The 11,393-nt window shown below is 35.8% G+C and overlaps 1 protein-coding gene across 6 annotated transcripts in view; it reads right to left on the bottom strand.

The window, feature by feature from the left end:
* Positions 1 to 11,393, bottom strand: part of mslnb (mesothelin b) — a 28,011-nt gene that overhangs the window by 2,543 nt on the left and 14,075 nt on the right. Inside the window, exons 29-71 of one of the 6 annotated variants that reach the window (XM_064322416.1) lie at positions 11,131 to 11,249; positions 10,779 to 10,955; positions 10,559 to 10,590; positions 10,369 to 10,466; positions 10,171 to 10,193; positions 9,961 to 9,982; positions 9,835 to 9,862; positions 9,599 to 9,683; positions 9,213 to 9,359; positions 8,901 to 9,112; positions 8,634 to 8,734; positions 8,326 to 8,444; positions 7,974 to 8,150; positions 7,754 to 7,785; positions 7,563 to 7,660; positions 7,356 to 7,378; positions 7,146 to 7,167; positions 7,020 to 7,047; positions 6,783 to 6,867; positions 6,391 to 6,537; positions 6,081 to 6,292; positions 5,813 to 5,913; positions 5,506 to 5,624; positions 5,154 to 5,330; positions 4,934 to 4,965; positions 4,744 to 4,841; positions 4,534 to 4,556; positions 4,324 to 4,345; positions 4,198 to 4,225; positions 3,962 to 4,046; positions 3,576 to 3,722; positions 3,264 to 3,475; positions 2,996 to 3,096; positions 2,689 to 2,807; positions 2,337 to 2,513; positions 2,096 to 2,127; positions 1,916 to 2,013; positions 1,732 to 1,754; positions 1,582 to 1,603; positions 1,456 to 1,483; positions 1,264 to 1,348; positions 881 to 1,027; positions 568 to 779 (exon numbers count right to left, since the gene is read on the bottom strand). In XM_064322416.1, coding sequence (XP_064178486.1) covers positions 568 to 779; positions 881 to 1,027; positions 1,264 to 1,348; positions 1,456 to 1,483; positions 1,582 to 1,603; positions 1,732 to 1,754; positions 1,916 to 2,013; positions 2,096 to 2,127; positions 2,337 to 2,513; positions 2,689 to 2,807; positions 2,996 to 3,096; positions 3,264 to 3,475; positions 3,576 to 3,722; positions 3,962 to 4,046; positions 4,198 to 4,225; positions 4,324 to 4,345; positions 4,534 to 4,556; positions 4,744 to 4,841; positions 4,934 to 4,965; positions 5,154 to 5,330; positions 5,506 to 5,624; positions 5,813 to 5,913; positions 6,081 to 6,292; positions 6,391 to 6,537; positions 6,783 to 6,867; positions 7,020 to 7,047; positions 7,146 to 7,167; positions 7,356 to 7,378; positions 7,563 to 7,660; positions 7,754 to 7,785; positions 7,974 to 8,150; positions 8,326 to 8,444; positions 8,634 to 8,734; positions 8,901 to 9,112; positions 9,213 to 9,359; positions 9,599 to 9,683; positions 9,835 to 9,862; positions 9,961 to 9,982; positions 10,171 to 10,193; positions 10,369 to 10,466; positions 10,559 to 10,590; positions 10,779 to 10,955; positions 11,131 to 11,249 — 4,075 coding nt within the window. The remainder of the gene's footprint in view (positions 1 to 567; positions 780 to 880; positions 1,028 to 1,263; positions 1,349 to 1,455; positions 1,484 to 1,581; positions 1,604 to 1,731; positions 1,755 to 1,915; positions 2,014 to 2,095; positions 2,128 to 2,336; positions 2,514 to 2,688; positions 2,808 to 2,995; positions 3,097 to 3,263; positions 3,476 to 3,575; positions 3,723 to 3,961; positions 4,047 to 4,197; positions 4,226 to 4,323; positions 4,346 to 4,533; positions 4,557 to 4,743; positions 4,842 to 4,933; positions 4,966 to 5,153; positions 5,331 to 5,505; positions 5,625 to 5,812; positions 5,914 to 6,080; positions 6,293 to 6,390; positions 6,538 to 6,782; positions 6,868 to 7,019; positions 7,048 to 7,145; positions 7,168 to 7,355; positions 7,379 to 7,562; positions 7,661 to 7,753; positions 7,786 to 7,973; positions 8,151 to 8,325; positions 8,445 to 8,633; positions 8,735 to 8,900; positions 9,113 to 9,212; positions 9,360 to 9,598; positions 9,684 to 9,834; positions 9,863 to 9,960; positions 9,983 to 10,170; positions 10,194 to 10,368; positions 10,467 to 10,558; positions 10,591 to 10,778; positions 10,956 to 11,130; positions 11,250 to 11,393) is intronic. The other 5 variants (XM_064322417.1, XM_064322422.1, XM_064322419.1 and 2 more) reach the window with 5 other exon arrangements.

The raw sequence follows: 11,393 nt of genomic DNA, 5'->3' as shown, positions 1-11,393 counted from the left end.
CACCGACCCTGGTCCTTTTTTGGATAAGATTTTACACCCTTGCTTTATATGGAGGCATTTTGCTTTTTACTGCAGTGATATTCAGTCCTGGTCCTGGAGAGCCACAGAGCCAGCTGTTTTTTTTTTGTTTCCCCCCCCCCCCCTTAAGACCAGAAACCAATTCCAACCCAAGAAACCTGATGACCTGAGTTTACTGTGTAATCAACTGCTTTAACTGATCGATTGCTGTGTTACTCAAGTTCTGAGTAACAAGGAAAGCCAGCAGACTCTTCGGCTCTCCAGGACCAAGAATGAGGACTATTGTGTCAAAACCATTCTTTTCATAGCACTTAAACCCCCATCCATGTTTACTTTCCTTAATGACTATCCCCATATTTGATCAACTAATTATCTCAATTAAAAATCCAATTGTATGATTAGTCAATTGACTGTGCCATTGGAGTGCTTCTGGAAAGCCCTGGATGATAATCATTGAAACACAAGTTTAAATCCCTGCAGGTCAAATAATGGAGCAAAAAAAAAACTGCTGGCTCTAGTTATGGCATGATAAGTAATGTCTTCACTTACACATGTTGGTAGGTTTCACAGGTGAAATTCTTGGTGTTGAGACAGTGCAAAAATTCTCCAGACACAAATGACAAAAATGGTCTTAGATATCCATTGAACCACTCGTTGATGAAATCTGCATCTGCCAGCTGTACTTCACTGAATCTGTCAATTCTGATTTCTCCAAGTATTTCCAGAAACTGGGACGTGGAAGGGCTGGTGATGTGGAATGACTGAAAAAATAAAAAATAGAATTGTTCTTTTTGTAAACCTGGAGTAATTGTTGCAATAAAATTATAAATATGGTGTATGGTAAATAATTCTCTTTCATTACCATGTTAGAGAAGATATTCAGAGCTTCATTCAGGACTCCAGAGGCTTTAATGAGAAACACTTTCCAGGTTTCTTTTGAGTAGGTCATGTTGCTGGGCAGTTTGCATTTCAACAGACTGACAAGGTTTTCTGCAGTGAAATGAGCGAGCTTCATGGAAGGGAAAAATCAGAAACATTAAATATGTTTCCACACTCATAACTGCATCATGAATGAGGTAATGTTTTACTTTCAACTCATCATTCTTTGTTTTAATGGGGTAGGCATATTATTTCAGATTATCTCAGCTTATTTTCATGTTTTCACTATAAAGGCTTTCATCACAAGACTGTTTATTCCAACAATTAAGCCAATGTCAAATTACCGGTCACAGAGCTTTAACTTACAGATGCACAGGCATATTGCTCAATGTCAAAATGGCACAGCTCCTCAGTTTTATTTCCAGTGTCCAGGTAATGCTGTAGTTCAGAGCTGTGTTACACCACAGAAAAATTGTACAAAATCAGCATTTATTTTTCCTTCTACAACAATTTATGTGATTGGAGAAAACAATAACAATAAACATAAACAATACGCACCTGTCGACATCAGCACAAACTCTAGTTTCTGCAAAAAGCAAAGACCAGGAATTATAGTGAAACAACTCTATTGCAATATAGATTAGAAAAAGCAATGCAGAAATGAAGAAGTTTTGTAAAACTTACCATTGTGTGGAGTTAATGAGCACTAGGAAAAGGAAACATTACCCATATGAAATTACCCACACTGCATTGAGAAGATCATGTCTTCCATTAGTTTAAAAATGAAATTTTAACATTTAAAATTTTTTACATGAAAAGGAATGATAGGCTTACCCCAGGAACATCAGGCATGCAATCTGTTCCAGAATGCAAACACACAACATAAAACCATTAAGGAAATCATATGAATAATTATATATCTGTTTCTCAAAGAACTGGTAAGTAATTTCATACATTTAATGATAGTTTTCCTGTCACAAAATTATTGAACACTGACAGTAAGATGTAGCCTACTGACCTTCTGGAGCAGTCAGCATGAGCTCATTTATACTGGCCCAAATGTCTGGCTCTATGTCCTGTGGTACTGATGGCAATGCCTGGTAAAGCCTACTGAATCTATGAGGGAAATGTGGGCAAATTAAAATATATTCCCTTTATAGAATTGATTACACATAATTAAAGCTGTGTTATGACTCACATTGTTTTGTAGGAGTTACAGTTGATTTCGGTCTGTAAAAGGAAACATGATTGCTTTAATAGGCTGTGAACAAGGGCAGAAAGGTTGTTTTTACCTTTAACAGGTTATAAATGATCAGGGAGGAGAGATAATTTACCTGAACTTAAACTAGCAACATTTTCAAGATGTCTGAGACATATACTATAGAATGTAAGAACATAAGTTTAGTTATAAGATATGCACAAACAATTAAATTCATTACCTCTGTAGAAAACAGGATGAGGTAATGTAGGAACTCCACGAAGGTCCGCTTATCTGGTGATTCCAGCAAGTGGTCAAACACTGTGTTGATAATGACATCTTTCTGCGGAGGTCCAGATTCTGGAGATCCAACCAGCTCCGCCATCTGCTTTGCTGAGAGGGCAGGCAGGGCTTCCAGCTGAAAAGAGAAGATGCCAAATTCTCTCGTCTTAACAAATGCACTTTAAAAATAAAACACAAAGACTGAAGATCAGGATGCTGATTAAACATAGTATTGAGCTGAACATGTAACTGTTTGCCAGCATACTTGTACACTTGACATTATGGAACCATATTCTGTCATTAAGGCTTACTGGATCAAAGTCCTGAGTGAAGGTCTGGAGGTCTTTCAGAGGCAGAATGACAGAAAATGCTCCAAAGTTCTTGTGCAGCCAGTCCAAACTTCCATTAGTACTGATGAAACAGGCAGGATCTGAAAGAAAAGCAGTCATAAATAGCATTAAATCAGTCACAGTAAGGTAGTCTACTTTTTACTGGACATTCTGCTAATATTTTCAATCAAAACATAAATATTTAAATAAATTTGTCATCTCTTCTGTTGAGTCTTTAATTAAATGTATTCTTTTCTCAAAATTAAATGAATTAACCACATGTTTGTACCTGAAGTGTTCCGGGACAAGAAAGGAAAGATGAAGTATCTGGCAACCAACTCCTGTCTCATTTCCTCCATATGAGGGAACTGAAAACTGAACTCCTTCACCCTTTAAATGAAATGATTTTAAAAAGTGTGAATGTTTTGGTAAGATGAGCATTTTCTTGGTGCAGAAAGCAATGCACATATTCAACTTTCCATGAGCAAAATACAGGAAAAAATACTTTTACTACATAAAATGAGCGTTAAGAAAAGGTAAATAATGTCTTTACATACACTTGTTGGTAAGTCTCACAGCTGAAGTTCTTGGTGCCCAGACAGCGCAAAAACTCTCCGGACACAGATGACAAAAATGGTCTTAGATTTCCATGGAACCACTTGTCGATTAAATCTACATCTGCCAGCTGTATATCGGAGAATTCATCAATTCTGAGTTCGCCAAGTATGTCCAGGAAATGGGATGTCGAAAGGCTGGTGATGTGGGACGTCTAAAAATGTGAAAAATAAATATGTTATTTTTCAAGCCCAGAGTTTGGCTTGTGATAAGAAGGTTAAACTGGTGCACAGTAATTTATGATTTTTTCTTACCATGTTAGAGAAGATGCTCAGAGCTTCATCAAGGACTCCAGAGACCTTAGTGAGGAACACTTTCCAAGTTTCTTTGGAGTCCATCATGTTACTGGGCAACTTGCATTTCAGCAGCGTGACAAGATTTTCAGCTCCGAGTGGCATGAGCTTCACATTCGGAATGTAAGACAAGACATTGAATAAAAAACAACATTATGAATGAGTAAACTGTACTTTCAGTTAATGATTATTCACTATTAAATGTTTAAAAAATAATTTTTAAATTAGGCAAAACAATAAACGGGAAACACCTCATTTCATGCGTAATACATCTTTCATAATGATGCATTTCTTTGCAATAGTCATATTTTTATCATTAATTGGCAGAAGGAAGGGATAAAATTTACCGATGAACAGGCATATTGATCGATGGAGAAGTGGCACAGCATGTTGGTCATATTTCCAGTGTCCAGGTAATGTTGGAGTTCAGTGCTGAACAAATAAATACATTCCACATTCACTGAGTACACTCTTTGTTATTGTGTATGGTCTCATACTGGATTTAATTTACACATACATTCAACACTGCTGTAGTTGTAATAAAGAAAAAGAAAAAAATCTAAGCAATATGAACAGGACAAACCTGTTGACTCTGGCACAAACTCTGGTTTCTGCAAAAAGCACAAGAATACCAATAAATAAATACAAATATTGAAATGAAATGCTGGCAAAAAGATGTAACTTAATTCTGTTATAAAATGTAATTTACCATTGTATGATGTCACTGGGCACTGAAAAGAAGAACATATGAAATTACATATGCAGAATTGTAAATGATTATTCATTAATGCATGTATAATTGCATCTATGATGCACTGGTCTGTTTTGAGAAAATAACACTTTTTTAAAGAATAATCCAATAGCAATGACTCCAACAAATACATGTTCAAGTTTTTCTTCCAAGTAAAGATAGGCTTACCCCATTATTTCCAAGAATGCAATCTTCAAAAAAAATAAAAAATAAAATAAATTAATTAAGAGACATTCATATACAGTAGAGCATTATTTAAATTACATCAGATTCATTAAGCTGAAACAAATTAATTTGCGCAATTTAGTAATAATTAATTATCACTGTATCAATACATACAAATAATTGGACATTATAAGCATTATATAGCACACTGACCTTCTGGAGCTCTCTGCATGAGCTCATTCATACTGGCCCGTATGACCGGCTCAAGTTCCCTTGGTACTGATGGCAAGGCCTGGTCCAGCCTCCCAAGGCTATGAGGTAAATAGTGATAACATTATTAAACCATGTATAATTCATAGACACTCAAGGCACTTACCACTGTGTTTCTGACCATGATACTTACATTGTATTGTAAGATTCACAGCTGATCAGTGCCTGAAAAGGAATTAGTGCATTATAAGAGGCTGTGAAAGAACCCAATTTCGTTATTGTCTTATTGTTAAATATCTGAAATTGTTTTGCAATATATTTAATTTGGTCAAAGCAACAACAAATTAAAGATAATCAAAATAGCACCACCTATCTGATTAAATTACATGAGTAAAAAATTTTTAAAACACTACCTCTGTTGAAAACAGGATGAGGTAATGTAGGAACTCCATGAAGGTCCGCTTATCTGGTGATTCCAGCAAGTGGTCAAACACTGTGTTGATAATGACATCTTTCTGCGGAGGTCCAGATTCTGGAGATGCAACCAGCTCCGCCATCTGCTTTGCTGAGAGGGCAGGCAGGGTTTCCAGCTGAAAAGAGAAGACGCCAAATTCTCTCGTCTTAACAAATGCACTTTGCAAATAAAACACAAAGACTGAAGATCAGGATGCTGGGTAAACATTTTATTGAGCTGAACATGTAACTGTTTGCCAGCATACTTGTACACTTGACATTATGGAACCATATTCTGTCATTAAGGCTTACTGGATCAAAGTCCTGAGTGAAGGTCAGGAGGTCTTTCAGAGGCAGAATGACAGAAAATGCTCCAAAGTTCTTGTGCAGCCAGTCCAAACTTCCATTAGTACTGATGAAACAGGCAGGATCTGAAAGAAAAGCAGTCATAAATAGCATTGAATCAGTCACAGTAAGGTAGTCTACTTTTTACTGTACATTCTGCTAGTATTTTCAATCAAAACAAAAATATTTAAATAAATGTGTCATCTCTTCTGTTGAGTCTTTAGTCAAATACATTCTTTTCTCAAAATGAAATGAATTAACCACATGTTTGTACCTGAAGTGTTCCGGGACAAGAAAGGAAAGATGAAGTATCTGGCAACCAACTCCTGTCTCATTTCCTCCATATGAGGGAACTGAAAACTGAACTCCTTCATCCTTTAAATGAAATGATTTAAAAATGTGTGAATGTTTTGGTAAGATGAGCATTTTCATGGTGCAGAAAGCAATGCACATATTCAACTTTCCAAGAGCAAAATACAGGAAAAAATACTTTTACTACATAAAATGAGCGTTAAGAAAAGGTAAATAATGTCTTTACATACACTTGTTGGTAAGTCTCACAGCTGAAGTTCTTGGTGCCCAGACAGCGCAAAAACTCTCCGGACACAGATGACAAAAATGGTCTTAGATTTCCATGGAACCACTTGTCGATTAAATCTACATCTGCCAGCTGTATATCGGAGAATTCATCAATTCTGAGTTCGCCAAGTATGTCCAGGAAATGGGATGTCGAAAGACTGGTGACGTGGGACGTCTAAAAATGTGAAAAATAAATGTTATTTTTTAAACCCAGAGTTTGGCTTGTGATAAGAAGGTTAAACTGGTGTACAGTAATTTATGATTTTTTCTTACCATGTTAGAGAAGATGCTCAGAGCTTCATCAAGGACTCCAGAGACCTTAGTGAGGAACACTTTCCAAGTTTCTTTGGAGTCCATCATGTTGCTGGGCAACTTGCATTTCAGCAGCGTGACAAGATTTTCAGCTCCGAGTGGCATGAGCTTCACATTTGGAATGTAAGACAAGACATTGAATAAAAAACAATATTTGGAGAGAAAAAACTGTGCTTTCAGTTAATAATTATTCACTATCAAATGCTTAAAAATGACATTTTAAGCAGGGCAAAAACAAAAGAGAGAAACGGCTAATTTCACGTCTTATACATCATCCCTACAGTTGTTTTTCTTGGCATTTGTCGTCATCCTCTAATTAACGGCAGAAGAAAAGTGAAACATTTGAAATTTACCGATGAGCAAGCATATTGACCAATGGAGAAGTGGCACAGCATGTTGGTCATATTTCCAGCGTCCAGGTAATGTTGGAGTTCAGTGCTGTATAGTATGAAAGAAACAAATTTTATATTCACTGAATACAGTCTTTATTATTATTTATGGACTCATATTGGATTTTATTTAAACATGAATCCAACACTGTTTTAGGTGTCATTTAGAGATGTGAGAATTAAAATATATACATAACAAACCTGTTGTGTTGGGCGCAAACTCTAGTTTCTGCAAAAAACACAAGAATGCCAGACAATAAATAAAAACATTGAAATGAAATACTGGCAAAAAAATGGAAACTAATTTTTTTTTTTAATGTAATTTACCATTGTATGGTGTCACAAGGCACTGGAAAAAAGAAAGTATGAAATTACCCATGCAGCACAGTAAATTATTATTCATTAATGCATGTATAATTGCATCTATGATGCACTGGTTTGTTTTGAGAAAATAAAAAAGAATTTAGGACAGAATCATTTCATTTTATAATGAATATCAAATACTCCAGTTGATCTTCCAAGAAAAGATAGGTTTACCCCATTATTTCCAAGAATGCAATCTTCAAGAAAAAAAAAAAAAAAACATAAATTAAAAGACATTCATGTACAGTAGAGCATTATTAAAATTAAGTCAGCTTCACTAAGCTGAAAGTAACTAATTTATGCAATTTAGTAATAGTTAATTATCAGTGTTTCACTACATATGAATAATTGGACGTTATAAGCATTATATAGCACACTGACCTTCTGGAGCTCTCTGCATGAGCTCATTCATACTGGCTCGTATGACCGGCTCAAGTTCCCTTGGTACTGATGGCAAGGCCTGGTCCAGCCTCCCAAGGCTACAAGATAAATAGTGATTACATTATTAAACCCATGTATCATTCATTGACACTCAAGGCACTTACCACTGTGTTTCTGACCATGATACTTACATTGTATTGTAAGATTCACAGCTGATCAGTGCCTGAAAAAGAATTAGTGCAATATAAGAGGCTGTGAAAGAACCCAATTTCGTCATTGCCTTATTGTTAAATATCTAACATTGTTTTGCAATATATTTAATTTGGTCAAAGCAACAATTAATTAAAGATAAACAAAATAGCACCACCTATCTGATCAAATTACATGAGTACAAAAAATTAAAAACACTACCTCTGATGAAAACAGGATGAGGTAATGTAGGAACTCCTTGAGGTTTCTCTCCTTTGGCGATTCCAACAAGTGGTCAAACACGGTGTTGATAACAACATATTTCTGCGGTGGTCCAGATTCAGGAGAAGCAACCAGCTCTGCCATCTGCTTTGCTGAGAGAGCAGGCAAGGCTTCCAGCTGAAAAGAGAAGACACCCAATTCTCTCGTCTTAAGAAATGCACATTTCACATAGAACACAAAAACTGAAGATCAAAATACTGGGTATACATTTTATTGAGCTGAATATGTAACTGTTTGCCAGCATACTTGTACACTTGACATTATGGAACCATATTCTGTCATTAAGGCTTACTGGATCGAAGTCCTGAGTGAAGGTCTGGAGGTCTTTCAGAGGCAGAATGACAGAAAATGCTCCAAAGTTTTTGTGCAGCCAGTCCAAGCTTCCATTAGTACTGGCGAAACAGGCAGGATCTGATAAGAAAACAGTCATAAATAACACTGAATCAGTCACAGTAAGGCAATCTGCTTTTTACTGTACATACTGTTATTATTTTCAATCAAAAGAAAAAAGATTTAAATTAATTTGTCATTTTTTATGTTGAGTCTTTAATAAACTGTATTCTTTTCTCAAAATGAAATTAATTAACCACATGTTTGTACCTGAAGTGTTCCGTAACAAGAACGGAAAGATGAAGTATCTGGCAACCAACTTCTGCCTCATTTCCTCCATATGAGGGAACTGAAAACTGAACTCCTTCACCCTTTAAATGAAATGATTTAAAAATACCTGAATGTTTTGGTAAGATGAGCATTTTATGGTGTAGAAAGCAGTGCGCATATTCAACTTTCCAGGAGCAAAATACAGGAAAAAATACTCTTACTACATAAAATGAGCGTTAAGAAAAGGTAAATAATGTCTTTACATACACTTGTTGGTAAGTCTCACAGCTGAAGTTCTTGGTGCCCAGACAGCGTAAAAACTCTCCGGACACAGATGACAAAAATGGTCTTATATTTCCATGGAACCACTTGTCGATTAAATCTACATCTGCCAGCTGTATATCGGAGAATTCATCAATTCTGAGTTCGCCAAGTATGTCCAGGAAATGGGATGTCGAAAGACTGGTGATGTGGGACGTCTAAAAATGTGAAAAATAAATATGTTATTTTTCAAGCCCAGAGTTTGGCTTGTGATAAGAAGGTTAAACTGGTGTACAGTAATTTATGATTTTTTCTTACCATGTTAGAGAAGATGCTCAGAGCTTCATCAAGGACTCCAGAGACCTTAGTGAGGAACACTTTCCAAGTTTCTTTGGAGTCCATCATGTTTCTGGGCAACTTGCATTTCAGCAGCATGACAAGTTTCTCAGCTTCGAGTGGCATGAGCTTCACATTCGGAATGTAAGACAAGACATTGAATAAAAAACAACATTATGAATGAGTAAACTGTACTTTCAGTTAATGATTATTCACTATTAAATGTTTAAAAAAGAATTTTTAAGTTAGGCAAAACAATAAACGGGAAACACCTCATTTCATGCCTAATACATCTTTCCTAAAGATGCATTTCTTTGCAATAGCCATAATTTTATCATTAATTGGCAGAAGAAAGTGATGAAATTTACCGATGAACAGGCATATTGATCGATGGAGAAGTGGCACAGCATGTTGGTCATATTTCCAGTGTCCAGGTAATGTTGGAGTTCAGTGCTGAACAAATAAATACATTTCACATTCACTGAGTACACTCTTTGTTATTGTGTATGGTCTCATACTGGATTTAATTTACACATACATTCAACACTTCTGTAGTTGTAATAAAGAAAAAGAAACAAATCTAAGCAATATGAACAGAACAAACCTGTTGACTCTGGCGCAAACTCTGGTTTCTGCAAAAAGCACAAGAATACCAATAAATAAATACAAATATTGAAATTAAATGCTGGCAAAAAGATGTAACTGAATTCTGTTGTAAAATGTAATTTACCATTGTATGATGTCACTGGGCACTGAAAAGAAGTAAGTATGAAATTACATATGCAGAATTGTAAATGATTATTCATTAATGCATGTATAATTGCATCTATGATGCACTGGTCTGTTTTGAGAAAATAACACTTTTTTAAAGAATACTCCAATAGCAATGACTCCAACAAATACATATTCAAGTTTTTCATCCCAGTAAAGGTAGGCTTACCCCATTATTTCCAAGAATGCAATCTTCAAAAAAAAAAAAAAAAAAAAATTAATTAAGAGACATTCATATACAGTAGAGCATTATTTAAATTACATCAGCTTCACTAAGCTGAAACGAATTAATTTGCGCAATTTAGTAATAATTAATTATCACTGTATCAATACATACAAATAATTGGACATTATATAGCACACTGACCTTCTGGAGCTCTCTGCATGAGCTCATTCATACTGGCCCGTATGACCGGCTCAAGTTCCCTTGGTACTGATGGCAAGGCCTGGTCCAGCCTCCCAAGGCTATGAGGTAAATAGTGATAACATTATTAAACCATGTATAATTCATAGACAATCAAGGCACTTACCACTGTGTTTCTGACCATGATACTTACATTGTATTGTAAGATTCACAGCTGATCAGTGCCTGAAAAAGAATTAGTGCATCATAAGAGGCTGTGAAAGAACCAAATTGCGTCGTTGTTTTATTGTTAAATATCTGAAATTGTTGTGCAATATATTTAACTTGGTCAAAGCAACAACAAATTAAAGATAATCAAAATAGCACCACCTATCTGATTAAATTACATGAGTAAAAAATTTTTAAAACACTACCTCTGTTGAAAACAGGATGAGGTAATGTAGGAACTCCATCAAGGTCTGCTTATCTGGTGATTCCAGCAAGTGGTCAAACACTGTATTGATAATGACATCTTTCTGCGGAGGTCCAGATTCTGGAGATGCAACCAGCTCCGCCATCTGCTTTGCTGAGAGGGCAGGCAGGGCTTCCAGCTGAAAAGAGAAGACACCAAATTCTCTCGTCTTAACAAATGCACTTTGCAAATAAAACACAAAGACTGAAGATCAGGATGCTGGGTAAACATTTTATTGAGCTGAACATGTAACTGTTTGCCAGCATACTTGTACACTTGACGTTATGGAACCATATTCTGTCATTAAGGCTTACTGGATCAAAGTCCTGAGTGAAGGTCTGGAGGTCTTTCAGAGGCAGAATGACAGAAAATGCTCCAAAGTTCTTGTGCAGCCAGTCCAAACTTCCATTAGTACTGATGAAACAGGCAGGATCTGAAAGAAAAGCAGTCATGAATAGCATTGAATCAGTCACAGTAAGGTAGTCTACTTTTTACTGTACATTCTGCTAATATTTTCAATCAAAACAAAAATATTTAAATAAATTTGTCATCTCTTCTGTTGAGTCTTTAGTTAAAT

Source organism: Anguilla rostrata, chromosome 2 (genome assembly GCF_018555375.3).
Source record: "Anguilla rostrata isolate EN2019 chromosome 2, ASM1855537v3, whole genome shotgun sequence".
Taxonomy (NCBI): Eukaryota; Metazoa; Chordata; class Actinopteri; order Anguilliformes; family Anguillidae; genus Anguilla; species Anguilla rostrata.
This window is presented reverse-complemented; position numbering and strand designations above follow the sequence as displayed.